The sequence below is a fragment of the Myripristis murdjan genome, chromosome 23 (assembly GCF_902150065.1).
Source record: "Myripristis murdjan chromosome 23, fMyrMur1.1, whole genome shotgun sequence".
Lineage (NCBI taxonomy): Eukaryota > Metazoa > Chordata > Actinopteri > Holocentriformes > Holocentridae > Myripristis > Myripristis murdjan.
Genome location: NC_044002.1, coordinates 11,075,714 through 11,094,899, shown reverse-complemented (window position 1 = coordinate 11,094,899; position 19,186 = coordinate 11,075,714). Strand labels below are relative to the sequence as shown.

Below are 19,186 nucleotides of genomic sequence, written 5' to 3'. Positions count from 1 at the left end.
CAATCTGCAGTCTTCATCTCTTCATGTCAAACACGCTGCCCATAAGCGTAACTGCCATTGATGTCACATCACAGCCTTGTGTGTGTTTGCTTTGTTGATTGGACCACCGTGACACACACCTCACCGCTGTTTGCTTAAGCCAATGACCTCGCAGCTTATCAGGGGCCAATTTAAAACAACTTTAATAAGGACAGAGGCCTGTACACCAGTGTACACAAACGCACAGGCACTGGCGGACTGAAACCACACCACGCAGAGAAACTCAGAATCTTGGTTATGAACCTGGGGAGAGGCGGCTGCGAAATTACACCTCTTTCAAATAAAGGCTGACACTGAATACTATATGTGACTGAATGTGCAGATTTTGATATGGACAAAAGTTAAATATAGTGTAAAAGTAAATACAGCATTCCTATAACCCAGTTTTTATCTGTTTTTGTGAGTGACATTCAGAAGTATTGGTTGACAGGAGAAGACAGATAACCAGATTATTTCGGCCTCAGTTTAAAATTGCTGCCACTCTGTATCTGTGTCTTTGTGTGTGTGTGTATGTGTGTGTATGTGTGCCTGTGACCTTCGGAAAGGCAGGAAGAGTAACTGGGGAGCTGGCCCTGACTGCGGCACATCGATCGTGGACCCCTGCACTCTCCTGCTCAACAGTCACTCTTAGTACCAACACACACACACACACACACACACACACACACACACACACACTGCCTCATTGACCAAATAGACTTACATATGAGTGACAGGGCCAATTTCTCTCCCTTTCCTCCCCTTGCTAATTTATGGCCATTGATCTATACCGTGCTGAATTTATATACACTCATCATGCTCTTTTGGTCTCTCTCTCTCTCTCTCTCGCTCTCTCTCTCTCTCTCGCTCTCTCTCTCTCTCTCTCTCTCTCTCTCTCTCACATACACACAATGGTCTTTTGTGTGTTTTACAATACAGTATCTGACACTTGTTCATGCTGTCTCAGCACAAGTGACGAGAAGGAAAGTGCACAAACATGCTGAAGGACTCAGGAAGTTTCTGTTGTTGTGTGAAGTTGAACTGCTTGTTTTCTTATGTGTGTGCATGCTGTTGTCTTTCAGCCTATGGGCTGCGGTCCCTTAGTGGCCTGTGATGATATTGCAAATGGACTGCCAAATCATTGGCAAAATAATACACAGATTTTAATGTAAATATATTATAAACATAAAAAGCTCATATTCACTTTGTGTATGAGCTCTGCTATTTTGATAGGTTGTTCAGTTACGATTGTGTTTGACATGGCGCTTGCTTGTATTTTATGTCAAACACGTATATTGACATTGGTATTGAAGTTATTGCAGGCTGTCCGTGCTTGTTGTGTGGTGCTCGTTTGGTTGTTAAAGTCAACATGCTCTGGGAACAGGCCTGTCTCCCTGTGAGTGGATGTGGGCCACTGGTATTTTTGAGCCATGAATTTAAAAAGAGTGGGAACCTCTGATTTACCAGATTGTGTCAGCATATATGATACATGTACTGACATGCAGGCCTCTCTTCCCTTTTTTTGTCAATGTCTGTAATGTAATGTCTGTCTGTCATCCAATGGCCTATATGTGCAGTTTCTGTGTGCACATACTGTATAGGCCACAGTAATAATGAAGACGTGAACTGGAATCATGGTACTTGAACCGTAGTTCTCTGGTTGAAGACTTGATCTACCAACTTATCACGGCACTCTTCTGCCCCCTGTTCTGTATTTGTGTGTGTTAATGCTGTACATATCTTCTTTGTGTGTCCGTTCAGGTGCATCTCCAGGCTCAGTCGACACCCGAGAGACAGGTGAGAGCGAGCGGAGCAGGGAGCAGATTCTCCAGACCCTTAGCGACCTGTCCAGGGGCTTCCAGGACATTGCAGATCGCTGCCTCCTGGTCCTGCACCTGGAGGTCAGGTACGCATACAGAGCACACACACACACACATACACACACATCATAGGAACAGGAGAAATTAAAACATATACTTCAGTCTTTTACATGTTTGAACATTTTACAGCCCTTTATCCTCCTGTGATTCGGTGTGCAGCCTCAGATCCTCGGGCAAGTCTGTGGCTTGTCTCAGCTAAAGGTGACGGGGCTTTTGCCAACTAGAATAGTTTGCTTCAGGCACACAGGCTAGGAGAGTCAATATAATGATTTAAGTTGTTTCTTAAAACGTATTCTTGCGTTAATTATTTTGGAATAGTTTTTTATTCTTATTTTTTTAATCTTGGGGTGACTTCATATTTTTTTTACTTGGTTTACTTTGTGAGCATGATATGTGCTTTCTTTTTTATTACTTTTAAATTGGTGAGCCCTGTATTCATTGAGATGTCATCTTGACTTTTCAGATATGTGGTCAACAGTTTATTCACTTTGTGGCACTCAGCGTAATCATCCGTTGTTTATTAGCTGTTGTGCTGTCAGATTTAGCTAAGACATTCAACAACACAGCCTTTATGTCAGTGCGTGTACACCTTGTAGACATGTTGCATTGCAGGTTATTTCAGGGTGATCTGCTTCTCTCAAACTAACCAAACTTCTTTTGGAAGTGAAAGAATCTTAGAAGCTAATTAGCAAAGAAAATAAACAAAGAAGTCAGTAATTAGGAGGATAATTTTGTTCCAACTGAAACACCTACTCTCTCCTCCTTTGTAAGCAATCACTGGTCAGTATGTTGACGTTACCGATCTTCGTCACTCCCCCACTGAGTGAAATGCCGACTGTTACCATTTGAATTCAAATTATTTGCCAGCCAGTTACCATGGTTGTGCCATTTCAGCATACAGCACATATAGGTAGAAATAAACTTTGGCATGGCAATTCTGCCCAAAATTCACATAGGTCCAGATGCTTTGTGTGTGTGGTCTAATGTGGATGTGCAAGTCAATAGTTTTTCCTTCCACTAACACTAATAGGCCTCTATCATCCGTCTCTCCTCATCCCTTCATCTACCACTATTTCCCCTTAGGATATTGTGTAGCTTATGCAATATTGTTTATGATTGGAGCAGAGAGCCCACCCTGAGGCTGATGTCTAGCTATATGCTACACTCCATTGACTCTCCCCATCTAGTGAATTTCCCCTGATAGTGGTACCAGCTAAATGAAGCCATGAGAAGGAGAGCAAGTGAGGAGGGAGGAGGTGGTGGAGGTTAAAGGAGTGGGGGTTCAAGAATGGAGAGGAAAGAGAGAGAGAGACAGCTAAGTGGGAGAACTTGGAGGCTGAGGTAGATGTAGCCCAACGAAGAGAGGGGGCAGAAATGGAGGCAATGAAAAGGGGGAGTAGATGTTGGCTTTGCCTTGGAGGGAGGAGGCATTCAGTCATTTAATTTTATAGCCTTCTGCTCAAGGCACTGTGATTGTGGCATAATGAGAGTATTGACTTCTTATGTCAAGGCAATAAAGAGATGTGTGTTGATCTAAACGTAAACACTGAGGACCTCAGACTATACTGTAGGTCTTAAGATGGATAGAGGAAATGAGACATTTTTACAGGTTAGGCTAAGATTCGCCAGATCCTCCTAATTAGGCCCACAGCCTCTCAAGCGCTTAAATCTCTATACATGTATGACATTTTTATTCACTTTATTTATGTTGGTTTTAACTGTATCTTTACAACATTGCAAATGAGAGTGACCTCAGTGTTTCTAGAGAATAAATAAAGGTTCGAATCCTGAATTAACCTCTTTTACCTGACAGGCATAGAGGAAACTAAGCCATAACCAATCACAAACGTATCATGTCATGACATGAAAAGATAAGCACATTGTTGTGCAAACTGTTTATTCTTTTTCTCGTATGGTTCTTTGGATTGAGAGCTTAAAATGTTTATATTACACAATAGGGATCAGGGTCTAATTTTGTGTCTTTTTATTTATTTATTTATTTTTTTTTATCAATAAGCGCCTGTTGGTTCTTGGCCTCAGGTCACATACAGGTTTGGGAAGTGTGGTTGTGCTTGTGAGGTAAGGCAGCTGGTTCCTATATTGTTTTGGGAAAATGAATAAGGTACCCATGGTTCTTTAACTGTGGGTGGATGTGCTCCCTGGCTGACAGAGGAAGGCTGGTTTGAGCTCCCACTGCAAGTATCAAGCCAGGTTTGACTGGATAAATAAGAAAAAATATCGGCTACTACAAACTAAAGGAAACACTATAATCCAGAGTTTTAAGGTATTGGGACACCACGAGTGGTAAGAATAGCTTCAGTGCACCTTGGCATTGATTCTACAGGTGTATCAAACACTATTGGAGGATATGATTCACCACTGTTTTCTTTCTGGACATGAAAGAACTGTCTGCAGAACAAAGTAGACTCACAGAGAACCTCGGGCTGCCGTTTTATTGCATGACCTCAAGTGGAAGGCCTTTTTATGAACTGAAATTCGCTAGATCTTTCAGCCTGTTTTACCTGAGTCATACACTATATTTTTTCACTGTACAATGCATGTCCTCAGCTAATCCCATTTTAGGGCTGAAAAGCATCCCCCGAAATAAAGCTGCATTGATATATCAAAGCACAAGATCCTTGTCTGCCTTTACCTTTTATTAGCCATCTTCAGTGTTTTCAGGGATTCTCTCTTTTTTGTCAACACCTTTTCCCTTTCTTTGTCCATCTTTGGTGTACTGTTTTCTCCATAGGCTATTAACTTTTATTACACAGCCTGGAATGGATGGAGAAGAAAGCGAAAAAAAAATTATATGATACGCTATTGTAACATCTAATCCCCCTCCCTTTCTTTCCTCTCCCTTCCCTCTCCCTCTCTGTGACATCCATCTCTCCATCAAGGGTGCATTGTTTCCACTATCTGATCCCCCTGGCTAAGCAGGGCAACTACGCCATCGTGGCTAACGTGGAGAGCATGGACTACGACCCGCTGGTGGTCAAACTGAATAAAGACATCTCAGCCATAGAGGAGGCCATGGGGGCCGGCCTGCAGCAGCACAAGTTCCAGTACATCTTCGAAGGTCGGTGGGGGCCAGGGATGTAGCAGAGGTTAAACCTCCAGTTAAATACCGTATAGCCTACTTTACAGTTTATCCACCTTTCTCAAGGAAAAGTAAATATGATATGAGCTCAATGTGGATTTATGTATCACGACTTGACCTTTGGAGACTGTGGTGCTAGAGAAATGGCCAAAGTTGAGGTAGCGGTGGATGGGATGTTTACAGTGGGCTGGGGAGGAGAGGAGAGTAGGGACAACTGGGGCGGGCATACTGCTAGGGTGAGGAAAATGGATTAGGGAGATGCGTGTCGCTGAATGGATTTTGAAGGGATTTAGTGGTAGATGGAAGACATGACTAAGGTGAAATATGTCCATATTTACTTTATTTTTCAACAGCAGACCTCAGTGCTTAAGTGCTCAAGTGTTTAGTGTCTGAGCTCACAATTACATAGTCTCTTTTTCACCTTGCCTGTCTCTCTCCCTCTTTTTTTTATCCATTTCTCCTTTGTCCTCTCTTCACCTCTCTTCCTTCCTTACTTCCTGTCTTCCCCTTCTATCCCACTGACTTCTCCCTGTAGGTCTGGGTCATCTGATCTCCTGCATTCTGATCAACGGGGCCCAGTACTTTAAGAGGATCAGTGAGTCTGGTATCAAGAAGATGTGCAGGAACATCTTTGTCCTCCAGCAGAACCTCACCAACATCACCATGTCCAGGGAGGCTGACCTTGACTTTGCCAGGTCAGACTGAGGCACACACTCAGGTTTAACTGATGATTTTGTGAAGACCTAATGTGATTATTTGTTTGGATTGAAGCTGCCGTTCACAGATATGTTAATTTTCAACATCTTGATGGACATTTTTATGTCCTTTCCACCAGAAAAGCATAAAAATAATATATTAACACATATTTCATGCACACTTGTATTGAATCCAGTCAAGATGAATTAGAATCATTTCAGGTAGCAAATTTTTCAGACAGTGTAATATTGATTACATGTGCAACAAATACATAATCAAATCAACCACATACCAAATTCACTGAACCGGAAACACAGTAACCAGTTTTTCAGCCTACACAGCTTGACGCATCAGTCTAACCTCGGTACACTGTAACACAGGCACACAGCATGTCCTGAAGTTCTTACAGCAACTATGTCAAAGAGGTAGACAGATGGTCAAGCAGATCGTCAAACACACTGTGAGTCTGAATGGACGCTGTTGTGGGCTTTTATTTCCTATTATAACATTATTTTTCCTGGAACTACCTGCTGTTGCCCAGTGGTGTCTGGCCCTGACAGGCATGGGGGAAATCAGCGCTCTGATATCCTCCTGAACAGCACATCAAAGAGAGAGAGAGAGAGAGAGAGAGAGAGAGAGAGAGAGAGAGAGAGAGAGAGAAAGAAAGAGAAAGAGAGAGTGAGATTTACAGTGTTCATATGATTCTTCTCTTTCACATGTGTGTTTCCCTGACAGGAGAGAGAATGTGAGAGGAAATGGTAAAGGCAAAGACAGACAAAGAAAGGAGGGCTGCGGGCAAGGCTGAAATGAGGAAAGTATGAAAGGAGACAGAAAGGGTTCGTGTGAGATTCCAGTTTGTCAGCTGGAGGTTGGATTTGCAAAAGGACATAACAGTTTTTGTTAGGGGATCAGCATGAAATCACTTTCTCTTCCTCGCTCTCAGATTCTCTTTTTAAATATGAGATGGAGTCACACAGAAGAGAGAAAGAGCAAGGCTAATACACAGCGGTACATTTTGTTGTAGAATGTGTGTTTTTGTGTGTGTGTCTTTACTTTCATATCTTGTCCCTTCCAACTCTGATAAATGACTTCTTCTTCCTTGGTACCTTTATGAACATATGTGTGTTTATGTGTTTGTGTGTGTATGTGTGTACATGTGTTGACAGTGTTTGGAGGTGGAGGACCATTGATTACAATGTTGTTTCTCCCCCCTGTCAACTTTCATTATGGAGAAAAGCCAGTGATGGCTTTTCTGTCCCCTCTCTCCTTCTCCCCCACTCTCTGATTACACGGTGTGGGCGGTGTGTAGGTGTTGATTGGGAATTGCAGTGCACATTGTTTAGACATTCATGGTTTTTTGGGTTGACCAGCCTGCGGCTCCCAGACTCACACACATACACACACGCATATACATATCCGCTAATCTCAGGCGCACACGGACACTCCACTGAGCCAATCAGCATTTTTAAATCATCATATTCATGGATAGGAAATGCATTTTCACATGCGCACACCCACGAGTGGAGCAGATCATTTTGTCTGTAAAAGAAAGAGTAATATTATTATGACAGTGAGATTACATGATGTGTTTGTGCTCCAATAAAAAGAAGTACAACTTTGATTATTTCAACCTCTAGGGACATTGAAGAAAATATATTCCAGGCACACACACACTTGTCTGAAGTTTGCATATGTAATATTTGATGTCGCTGAAGTTACATGAACATACTGCATTAATAGTTTTAGTTGTGAAATGCAGAGGCTAATAGAAATGCATGCAGTGTGCAAATCAAAGATTGAGCAGATGCTGAGAAAGGGAGAGAGTAGGAGGAAGAGATTGATGAGATTCCTTAAAAAAACACTCCTTTAAAGAAGTGATGCCTGCAAAATGAACAGCTGTTAATATACTTTTTAAAGGATATTAAGCTCCTAAAGTCCTTGTTTGACAAACTTAATCTTGCAAACAAGATCTCTGTATTTTACAGAATGATAGACTTAAGGTGATAAGGTGATAATTGTATTCTGAATTGGATATATATCCTAGCATTTGGAACAGACGTTCCGATGGCGACACAGTTACCAGCGACCTATAAGCAATGTTAGGGAGAAGAGCAGCAGTGCGAGAAACAGGCTGAGGAAGAGCGGTTGAAAAAGGAATATTCATCTGTATTCTGTGACCACCTCTGGAGAAACAAGAGAAAGAGAGGAGGAAGAGAAGAGAAAAAGCAGCAGGAAGCTTGTTTTTGAGAAAGGCTGCTTATGGTTGGCTGTATGCGAATATATTTCTGTGTTGTTATCTGTGTTTATGAATGTGTGTGTGTGTGTGCGTGTATGTGTGTATGTGTTTAGGTTGTCTTTGTGCATGTGTATGAAAGAAGGGGATTGAGAGAGACGGAGGCAAGGGCACAGTAATAACCATTGATCTGAGTTAGAACTAAGGAGAAGACCAGTAACCAGCACTGCAGAACTCCTGAGGACGGACACACACACACATACACACATACACACACATACACACACGCACACACATGCACAGACAAGCTGCATGGGCAAACAGTGTCACCTAGTGGCCAAATGTGTATACTCTATATTTGTGGAAAAATCCTTTGACAACAAGTCCAATGTTAATTAGGTACAGGGTGTAGAAACACTTACTATGCTGTGTGTGTGCATGCTTGTGTGTGTGCATGTGTGTTTTGTGTGTGTCTGTGTGCACATGTATAGCAAGATCCTATTGGGTTCCCTTGCCTCTCAGTCTGAAGTTTTGGCACTAGATCAGCTCTTAGGTCAAGGTCAGCACACACACATGCACAAACACACACATGCAAGCACACGTACAAGGGGCGCACACACACCATCTGCTCAGAGACAGCACAAGAGCGCAGTCCCATCCTGGAGTCCTGGGTGTGTCACTGCAGTGTCTGATCAACGTCACATCTGTGTGTGTGTTCGTGTTTGTGTGGACTGTGTATGTCTCTGTTGGTGTGTGTGTATGTTGACTCCCCTATCTCCATCAGCATTGTCACTCTATTGATCTCTTCCTCTCACTCTCCTCTGTCCATTCCTCTCTGTTGTATTGTGATTCCTGAGAGAGGCAGAAGTGTGATGAACGTGTGAAGATGTATTCTATCTTGAAAATACCATAAGCCCTAATACAGTAGTTCCCCACCAATCTTAAATAAAACGTTCAATAAACCAGTGTTGCCTGGCAACAGTCCACTATAGCCTATAGAGGGAGATCTTTGTCTTATTTTGCTTAGCAACAACTTTCGTAACTGTAAACAGAGATCCAAAGGTAATTTTCTGTCAATGAGATTTGAAGATGAAGCATATTTTGTTTACTTTGCAGCTTGGCTGGCAAGTGAAAGCCTTTAAAAAATGTTGCAGTTCTCTTAATGCTGCAGCTATAACTCTTTGGGCTGGAGCTTTTTTTTTTCCTCAGACAGCATTTTCCAACTAACCAGTCCAGTCCACCAAAGACCCATCAGAGACCTGTAGTCACACACATTGTCTTGATGGTGTGTGCATATATGAACGCCCTCTTTTTCAAAGCCATACAATTGCTCAATATGTTTGATGTAGCAGGATGCAGTTTTTGAACAGTTTGGCTAAGGTTGCTTGACTTAATGTCATAAAACCCCCCAAGTTTGTCAGATGTACATGTAATTCCTTAACTGACACCAAAGATTGCAGGTATCCCCACTGGCTGCCCATGTGTAGATTTATTAAGCAGCTAGATAGCTTGTCTGTATGATAGTGTGGGTGCTTAGCAATTCAACGCGCACAGGTCGACTAAGCCCAGAATTACCATTCTGTTGGAACAAGCACTTTTCCTGCAGCGCACCAGTAGAGAAGCTACACTACTGAAAGTGGGTTGACTACACACTACAGCTATGTATTTTGTACTACAAGATGTGTGGAAATGTGTATGCATGTGTGTTGCTGTGAGCTCATGTCTAAGTACATGTGATGTCTACCACTCTGTCTGGTGCAGCAACTTTTTAAGATCTGTTTTTTCCAGACTCACGCAAAGAAATGACAAACTCAGAGGAATGCGAGACACACACCAACACTATCAGAAACACACACATGCAGTGGAGCCCTAAGCTGCCCAGTGACCCGTGTAGGCAGGTTGCGGTGCTGTCATAACATCCCCAGCTAGCGGCGGCCAGTCTGGTGACGATAACTCGCCAAGCCCCTTAGCCCACAGCTAGGCTAAACACTAGTCTGACAGGCTGAGTGTAGAAATGCCCCAGGGTTCAACCCACTGCACCCACCTGTCTGCTACTGGAAATTACTAGGATGTGTGTGTGCCTGCGTGCGTGCGCGTGTGTCTGCATGTGTGTACTATCTGCACTTTGCTGTTTTGGAGTGTATCACTTCTAAATTCCTGTGCCTGTCCATGTGTATATGTCAGCGTATAAAATGCTTTTTTTTTTTTTTTTTTTTTTTCTTATGTGTGTGTGTGTGCATTCATGTATGTGTGTCAGAACCCCAGTGTGTGTGTATGTGTTTGGGTGACAGGTTGGTGTGTCTACAGAGAGTGTGGTAATAAGTACAGTTGACGGCCGTGTCAGAAGGTAGTGGGTGTCAACAGATAAAACTGTTTGTATTTAGGCTCGGCTTCGGTGCACTGTCACTTTGCTCTGCCTCTTCCTCTCTCCCTGTCACCTTGTGTCTCTCTTTTTATCTCCCTCTTCCACCTCTCTCTCAGTCCCCCTCTCTCTCGTCGCTTTTCTCTCCCTGTCTTTTTTTTTTCTATCTACCGTCCAACCACCTGCATCGTCTTTGCTGAATTGTTGTTCCCTTTCTTGCCTTCTCCTTCCAGCCCCTCCCTTTCTATGCTCCTGTGTTTGTTTGTCTGTGTGTGTGTTTGTGTGTGAGTGTGTGTGTGCGTGCAAAGTGCAGCATGATGGGACTAGCCTTTGCTGATGAAGCCTCTGTGAGTGTGTCCATGCACTTGTATGTGTGAGTGTTAGCGTATGTGCGTTTTGCAGCGTGATGACAGCGATCTTTACTGATGAAGCCTGTGAAAGCAAGCGTGTGTGCTTGCATGCAGGGTAGATGTGTGGGATTGTGTGTGTGTGTGTGTGTGTGTGTGTTGTGTGTGTTGTGTATACACATGGCGCAGCATGATGAGACTGGTCTTTGCTGATGAAGCCTCAGTCTGTGTCTCTGCAGACCTTTCCTCATTACCAAAGAGACAAATGTGCTGCTCTGAAGGGAGAGAGAGGCAGAGAGAGGCATTGGAAAGTGAAAGAGGAGGATAAGAGAGGAGAGGAGCTCGAGAGAAGACAGAGAGAAGACAGAGCGAGAGAGGAGTGGACAGACTGAGATGGAAGTCAGCAGCCCTGTCGTCGGTGTCGGCACCCCTGGCATTTGTTACCGCAGCAACAAGCCTCGGTTCTGGCTAATGGAGAGGATCATCCAGAGAGTCTTCTACCCCTCCTCCTCCTCCTCATCTCTCTGCCACTAACTAATATGTTGTTCCAAATGCGCTGACCGAGGCAGCCTGTAATGGCCTTAATATTGTACACGCTGGAAATGAGGGGAAATGAATTGTGCTGATTCTTGTCTTTCTCTCACTTTCTCTCTCTCTCCCTTTCTTTCTGTCTTCCTCCTCCCATTCTTCTTCTATCCCTCCATCTCTCCCTCGCTGTCGTGCCATTGACATACATATCGGTTCGTCCTCTGCTGCATCCACGCATCATAAATTTGCTTAATATTCTTTGTATACGAGGCAAGCGGGGTGGGCTAATTAAAATTTAATAGAAAGCACACCGCGGTGGCTGACACACGAGTGCGCATAGACACACACACACACACACACACACACACACACACATACACACACAAGCTGATTATTGAAGCAGTACTCTTGTGGTTGGGAGTTTGAATGGAAGCAGGTGGAAATTAGTGGAGTGTGTGTGTGTGACAGAGACTGAGTGTGTGTATGAGGGAGTTGCGGGGGATGGGGGGTGAGGAGTGCAGGGCATGCAAATAACATTGTGTTTTGGTACCAGGGAGAAAGAAAAAGCTGTTCATTATCTAGCTATATCTGTAATGGATAAGTGGGAGCCTGTGTGTGTGGGTGTTTGTTTATGTGTTTGTGGGTGTTTGTGTGTGTCTGTGTGTGTGTGTGTAGGTGATGCTGGTGATAGGGTTGGGGTTGGGGTGGGTGTTTGCGATGGGTGGGGTTCTCTCTTGATGGCGGGATGCCTAGAGATTTTAATCTTATTAACAGCCCTTCTGCAGTTTGGTAAATGGCTTTCCAACCGCCTGGGTAATGAAGTGTTTGGGTGTTTTCAGCACACACTTACATACATCATGCAGACACACACACACACACACACACACACACACACACACACACGCACATGCATACACTCACACCTTCTCTTTTTTTTTTTTAGCCAAGCTTCTCTTGCTTCTCCATTGGTACCGATCACAGGCTAGTTAGGCAGTTGTCATCACCTGACATGCACACACACACACACACACACACAGGCACACACTAACAAGCAAGTGACACACCACCTTATCTTACAGTGAATACTCTTTTTGTATAGCAGTGTGGGATCCTACAGAAGGTCCAACAAACTGCTCAGTAGATTCAGTACCCAGCTATTAATTATTAATGGGCTACAGTAGATCCATTTTAAAGGTAGCCCGTGGAGCCTTTTTTCTGAATTTATCGTAGTTGCTGTTATATTAGTGCTGTGTTTTATAGCATCTATGAAGTCGTTTTTCTCTCCAGGTCACATCAACAGGTGGGTTGCAAAATTGTAACAGTTCACTCTGTTTTATCAGACAGATTGATAATATCGAAGAATGTCCAAGTGGCCACAGTCATCAGCAGGCATGTTTGCTGTTTTTTTCCCACCTGGTGCAGCACTGCATCAGTTTACCAGCTGAGTTACCCAAACAGCTGCAGGGCGTTGATCCCAAAAACCCCTCATTCAGACTACATAAAAACACAAGTAAATTTACTGAGGCACTTTGTACTGGTGACAGTCACTTTTTTTTTTAATCTTTGGAATGTGTCATAGAAAATAAATTCAGAGTGATGCATAAAAAAACTGACATAAAATATCTACTTCACAGGCATCTTCCTTACTTGAAAATAACTGTTAAACTTAACAAAGCCGCTTTAGGAAGTACAAATGGAGCAGTCTTAGCACGTCAGATGCACTTCCTTCTCTTGTTTATTGCACTCTTTCAAATAAACATGTTTTTTTTCCTCTATCCTGATACCCTTTGAGAGTCATGGATGGATATTTGAAAGAGGGAAGCCTTCTGTTCAAAGCTCTCCCTCAACAAAAGAAACGAGAGAATGTGTTTTGGTTGTGTGTTTTCCCCATTAGATCTTATAACGAGGTGAGTTTGCCTCAAGCGTGCAGTTAATCGCAGGGTCCGGGGAATGAAATGGGAATGCTTTAGAGTTGGTGTTAAGCTGTGTTTGTGAGGTGAATGTACTAACGTTCAAACACACACTCTATAGAAATGCACACTCCTGCAAACAAGCAGATAGAAAGGCAGACACACAGCCAGAGGCACCGACATTTACAGACACCCATCAGCAAAATACAAACACACGGATACACACGCAGTTACAAACACAATCACACTGCACATTTCATTATGAGATAAAAGCACAAGTGGGACCCATCATTTAAAACAATTTTATTTTTTCTTGCCGCCGTCATGCCCACAACGCAGGAGGGAGCTAGTGTGACCCCTCATCAATATTGACAGACTCGTTCGTGAAATGAGCTCAGGAATGAAAAAATGAACAAGACCTTGGAGAGAAATTGAGAGCGGGACGGAGAATGAGCGAGAATGCAAATGCAGCCATGACCAAGGGCATTACTTGTCAGGGAACAAAAAAATATGAAAACAGATCTTGTGCACTTCACTGCCTCACTTGTCTGTCTGTCTTCATCACTCTTTTACTCCCTTACTTGGTATCTCTTTAGATCCTTTTCATTCATTCTGTCTCTCCTTTATTCATCCCACCTCTGTTTCTACAGTTTTATACAAAATGACAGCACCTAAAACACCTTGGAACAGAAGCTCCCTGAGCGCTTATTAATGCCTCATTAGCAGCTAAAATAATCATCTGGAGGAGGGAATGAGTTTTGGATGGGTGGTGGAGCTAAACAAATAAGATAAGAATAGCTTTTCTTATGAATGTGTCTTCATACTGCGGCATATCAGGAATCACTAAAGATTTGTATCTGTGTGCTTTTGACTTCCTCTGGCAAAACTGAAAGCCTTTTGAGGCATACCCCCTCTTCCTCCACATGCTTTGGAGGGACGAATTATGAGTCACTTTTTTCTCCATTGTCATATAAAGACGGGTTTAAAAACAGGTAGACTTCAGATTTTTTTCCCTCAACCACAACACTTCCAAGGCCTTTTTTTTAGCCCAACAATGTCAGGGACTACGATTATCTCCCTTCACTGAACTGCTGCACTCACAAAGCACCAGCAGCTGCTATTGTCGTGTGACTGGCACCTGCCCTTGGCCAAGGTGGCCAATTTATGACAGTAAAAGAAGTTTCTTTGGTCTAGAAGGAGAAATGAAAGAGCAGATTTTCAGCCAAACTGAGAATATGCTGTGTCACCTGCAGACACTGGCTCATTACAATGTATTGCTAGTCTTGTCAAATGGGAGCCCGTAAGAAGCAGATTCACTCATTTGAAAAGAAACACTGCGCCAAAAGGAAAGTGAGAAAAATTATGTTACATAGCAAGTTTTTAAAGAATAGTTTTTGTCTTCCAGGTAATCTTTACTTGTGCGCTGCATGCATACACATTTTAAACATATATTTCATAGTGTGTCTGTACTGTACATGCATGCTTATTTGTGAATATATTATGGGATGTAATGTTTGATCAGTTCTAAATTCAAGTGCATCAAGCCTAACTAGCGTATATGAATCACTCTGACTTCGCAATTAATATGAAACAAACTATGAAACAACAACCGAATATTGAAAATATTTGTTTTATAATAAATAGTGTTCATAGTACTTTTTGTTATATTTCAGAAGAAAAACACTATTCTTACATTGTTCCAGGTATATTTAATAGACATAACATTTCTGTTCAAGATGCTGAATTGAATCATTGACTTACATCCAGTCGGCAACTACTAAAGGATGAATCAAGTTCAATCTCGGTTAAAAGATTCCCACTCCTAGAATTTGTGTGTGTGTGTGTGTGTGTGTGTGTGTGTGTGTGTGTGTGTGCGTGTGTGTGTGTGTGTCCTCTAACTCTCCCTCTCTCTGCCACGATAGCAGTGTAATTCAGTGTATATCTTCAGTGAATGGGATTTCCTTGTACCCAGGGGCAGATAGTGACTGAATCTCTCTTAGAGTGTGCACCTGTGTGGTGACGTGCACGTGCCTGTTTGACAGCAGAGTTGTGTGGCCTACAAAAGCCCTAACACACAGACTCTCTGAGGTATTTGACCTGTTTAGCCCCCGAGCAGAGAAAAATAGTCTTTCCTGCATTCCGGCGCTCCCCAGTGTATTTATTGTACTTGCAGCTCCATACCAAGCAGCACTTTGTGCACAGGCATTTGTGAACGGTGTGTATGACAGGTTACCTTGCCTCCAGAATCCATATGTATGGCAAACCACTGTGTGCTGCTTTGAGTTGATGCTAATGATTTGTATTTACATCCTGGGCACACATACACATGGGGTTAGGTCAGCATATTCAGTTTAACAGAAGCATAGACAGTGTATATGAAAGTACACATACACACACCCTCTATCCCTCTACCCCTTTTGTGTTTGCTGCATCTGACCTTTATGCCTTTGTGACAGTCAGCAGCGGGAAGCATGTGTGCTCTCCCTTTGCTCTTCTACTCCATCAGTATGCACTTCATGGTCTCTCCTCTCTTTTTCAAATGTCCCATTGAGGTTTTAGGTCCTGCTTAAGGACCTATTAATTCTGCACACAGCCACGCCTGTTCTCCTTTGGCTCTGCCAGCATTATTTCATTAAAACTGTCTCAGTAATTTGTAGACTGTAGATGTTTTCTCTCTCTCTCTCTCCCTTTAGCTCTCAGTGGTGGCAGGGTGAGACCCTCCAAGCTCTTTGCCAGAAAATTGGGCTTGACAGCAGCAGTAGTTAGCTTGACTTTTGTGTTTCCCCTTTGTTGTGTTTGCTCCATCACATGTTTCACCAGAATAATGCAAGACCAAGTAGTGTTAACTCTCTGACTCTCTATTCCTCTTTCTTTCTCTCCCCTGCTCCTCCTCATTATTTGTCCTTTTCTCAACTGTCTGCTGGCTGTCCCTATTTCTTTCCTCATCTCTTCCTGCCCTCCACATATAATCCAACCTCTTTCTCTTTCTCTTTCTCTCTCTCTCTTACTTCCTCCATCCAGGCAGTACTATGAGATGTTGTACAACACAGCAGACGAGCTGCTGAACCTGGTGGTGGACCAGGGCGTCCGCTACACAGAGCTGGAGTACATCAACGCCCTCTCCTTACTCCAGCGCAGTCAGACCGGCGTGGGTGACCTGGGCACCCAAAACACCCGCCTGCAGAGGCTGAAGGAGATCATCTGTGAGCAGGCCGCCATCAAACAGGCCACCAAGGACAAGAAGATCACCACTGTGTGATGATGCAGCAGAATGGAGTTCAGAGGGGTCACGGGGTTGATGGTGGTTTGGCTGAAATTCCATGACTGGTTACTAATGAAAAGGAATCGCTGCGTATTCCAGACCTGGCTCATTATAATGTGTGAAATCTGTAGGATCAAAAGTCTATCTTCTTTTTTTTTTTTTATCTTCTCTGATGTGATGGAACCTTTTGTAGTCGAGCGCAGTCACAGATATAACTTCCCACAACTTTGATTTTATCAGCCTGCTTACAGTACCACTGACATTTAATTGGGAAGTGAAGTCGCAAAGTCCCCCAACCACTTATAACAACAAGTAGTGTCAATCTCTCATCAAGTTAGACAGGCAAAAAGATTTCAAACCCTTATTGAATCAGGTCTGAAACTGTATGTCCCTCTGGTATGTCAACAATGACATGGCTCCATAGGCAACTTATTGTCATAAGGGAAACTATATTGGCACTTCTTTCATTTTTAAAAGACACACAAATGCAACATACATACGCGTGCACAGTGAATCAAACAATTCCCCACTCACCCTAGCTTCAACTCCAGATAAAAGGCAATTGTCTTGGACACCCACCCCAACTTAGGCCCCATCTCATCTCATTTCCCTATTAGATCTAAACTGCAGCTCTCAATTACACCCTCTATCTCTCCTCTCCTGGCTGCCCCATGGGCCCACTGACTCTGTCTGCAATAACAGATGCCAGATTAGACTCTGAATGAGGCCACATCTTCTGCCTGCCGCCAATTTGGGTTAGTCCCCAAAGGTTCCCCAGGCTTACAATTGTCTCATATCTACAGCTGCTAAAAAGTCTGTTTATCTGTCTTTTTTCTTAGAGTTGGTGAAGTAAACTTGTGTGGCTAACGTGGGAAGTCACGAGGTATATTGGATGAAAGAGTGACTTAAAAATAGAAGTTGTTTTTTTGCTGAGCTTTTCCCATCTACAGCGATGCTATTATATCACTTTTTCATTCATCCTCTATAACCAGAACCATGTATACTTAAAATTTAATTCAAGGAACACCACACCACAGTAGAATGACCTGCAAGTGTTATGTTGCGGCGAGTGTTTCGGGGCACAGTTCATCAGTTATTCAGCCCATATGAACTGACATTGGTGCAACTGTGAATCTGCCTCTGTCATCTCTAATACACATGCTGAAAACTTAAATTTGACATCTTCTAAACTGAACTGAACACTCACGCTCAAAAGACAGTCACAAATCATTCCCATCCCTGGACCCCTCTGTGTTTTTAGTTCATTAACTCAGGAGAGAAGTACTTAACGAGAGAACGAGAGGGGAAAGAGAGCCTTGTCAATACAGCGGGCCCAGCGCTGGTCCCCCGGAAACCCACAGAGCAATCCATCATAATGACACATAGGCTGGGATCGATGGGAAAACAACCACGGAGCGTCTGCGGGGTTCGCCTGCCGCCTTGAAATGTACACTTAGTATAAAGTCTAAAATCTGCTCATTCAGCTGTTCAGTTCAGAGCTACTTTTATATTGTTATACATGGGGAACTTAAATGTAGAGTTACAGACTGTAACGTGTCACACACATAGATACTCACGCACACAACACATACACACATTATCACACAATTATAACTGTATGCACACGCACAACCCATGGAACTCTATAGGGCTAATGTAATTTCAATTGTGTGGGCATACTGGGTATACAGTATAAATGTAATCAAGTAACACTCCTGCTGCCCATGCCTCTCACTCATGACTAAAACATGTAAAATGTGATTAAGGTCCATCTTTTACATGCAGGCAAATTCAGCACATGCTCTTTTTTGCATTAATCTTTTTTGTTTGTTTGTTTTGTTATAAAGAAATTGTTTTGCATACAAATTAGTGTGGTAATGAGAGAAAATTTGATTTTAGTTATGCCAAAGTGTAACCACTGTAAAGTCATAACATCTCCATTCTTCTTGTTATTGTTGCCTGTTATTCTCATAAATGCTTTGAATTCTTCACCCCACACTAAATGATGGTGAGATGATTTGCCAATGTATACACTGCTGTACCTGAAAAAAAAAAAAAAATAAACAATCCAAATTCCTGACTTGTCTGAATCTGTTGTGTTGTGTATTTTGCATAATGTCTGTACCTGTGATTTTTTTTTTTTCTTACCGTTTTGTCTGCTGTGATCACAAAACAAGCATATTTTTCATTGGAAAAGTACCACTGACAAGAAATCATGCACAAACTAACCCCTATGCCAGGCATGGCAACATAGTCTGTCAACATTTTGATGCACCATTGATAACACCTGTTTTACACAAACTCAGATTGAGCGAATCAACTGTTATCATATGCACGATCTAAAACCAACACTTGAGGAATGTACTTTACCTGTCAGGTGTGATGTGCTGCATGATATTGTTGAAGCATGAAGTGTGAGAGCACTGCATGATGGAATCAGAGAAAGAAACAGACAACATTTCACATGAGGGCATCCTCCTGAACATGACATGAGCCATGCATCCTTGTCAGCTTAGTTTTATGACGTCCAAAATAATGCTGATACTCACAAACTCTAGTTTTATAAACCAGCGTAGGCTACTATGTCTAGTTATAAAGGCTACAGTTAAGGATGGAAACTAAGTAATACTTCACACGTTTGTCAAGCCTTATGTACACAAGCTTGGCAGGCTGTAAAGCTAAGTCGAGAACTACAAGACCCACAATTCATTTCGCCTCACACTTGTCTCATCGTTGCCTAGTGACGAATAGGACGCTTCAAGCTGAAAGCTAGCTGGAAACCTAATATTCTGCGTAATATTGCCCCGTTCGACCACACATGCTGCCCACAGGGCTTTATTAAGGGAACGG

The 19,186-nt window shown here is 42.8% G+C and overlaps 1 protein-coding gene across 1 annotated transcript in view; it reads left to right on the top strand.

The window, feature by feature from the left end:
- The window catches only part of exoc4 (exocyst complex component 4), a 137,285-nt gene extending 118,869 nt beyond the window's left edge, over positions 1-18,416 (top strand). Inside the window, exons 17-20 of the mRNA XM_030045766.1 lie at positions 1,780-1,924; positions 4,799-4,977; positions 5,534-5,693; positions 16,096-18,416. Coding sequence (XP_029901626.1) covers positions 1,780-1,924; positions 4,799-4,977; positions 5,534-5,693; positions 16,096-16,333 — 722 coding nt within the window. The 3' untranslated portion in view covers positions 16,334-18,416. The remainder of the gene's footprint in view (positions 1-1,779; positions 1,925-4,798; positions 4,978-5,533; positions 5,694-16,095) is intronic.
- The last annotated feature ends 770 nt before the right edge of the window (positions 18,417-19,186 follow it).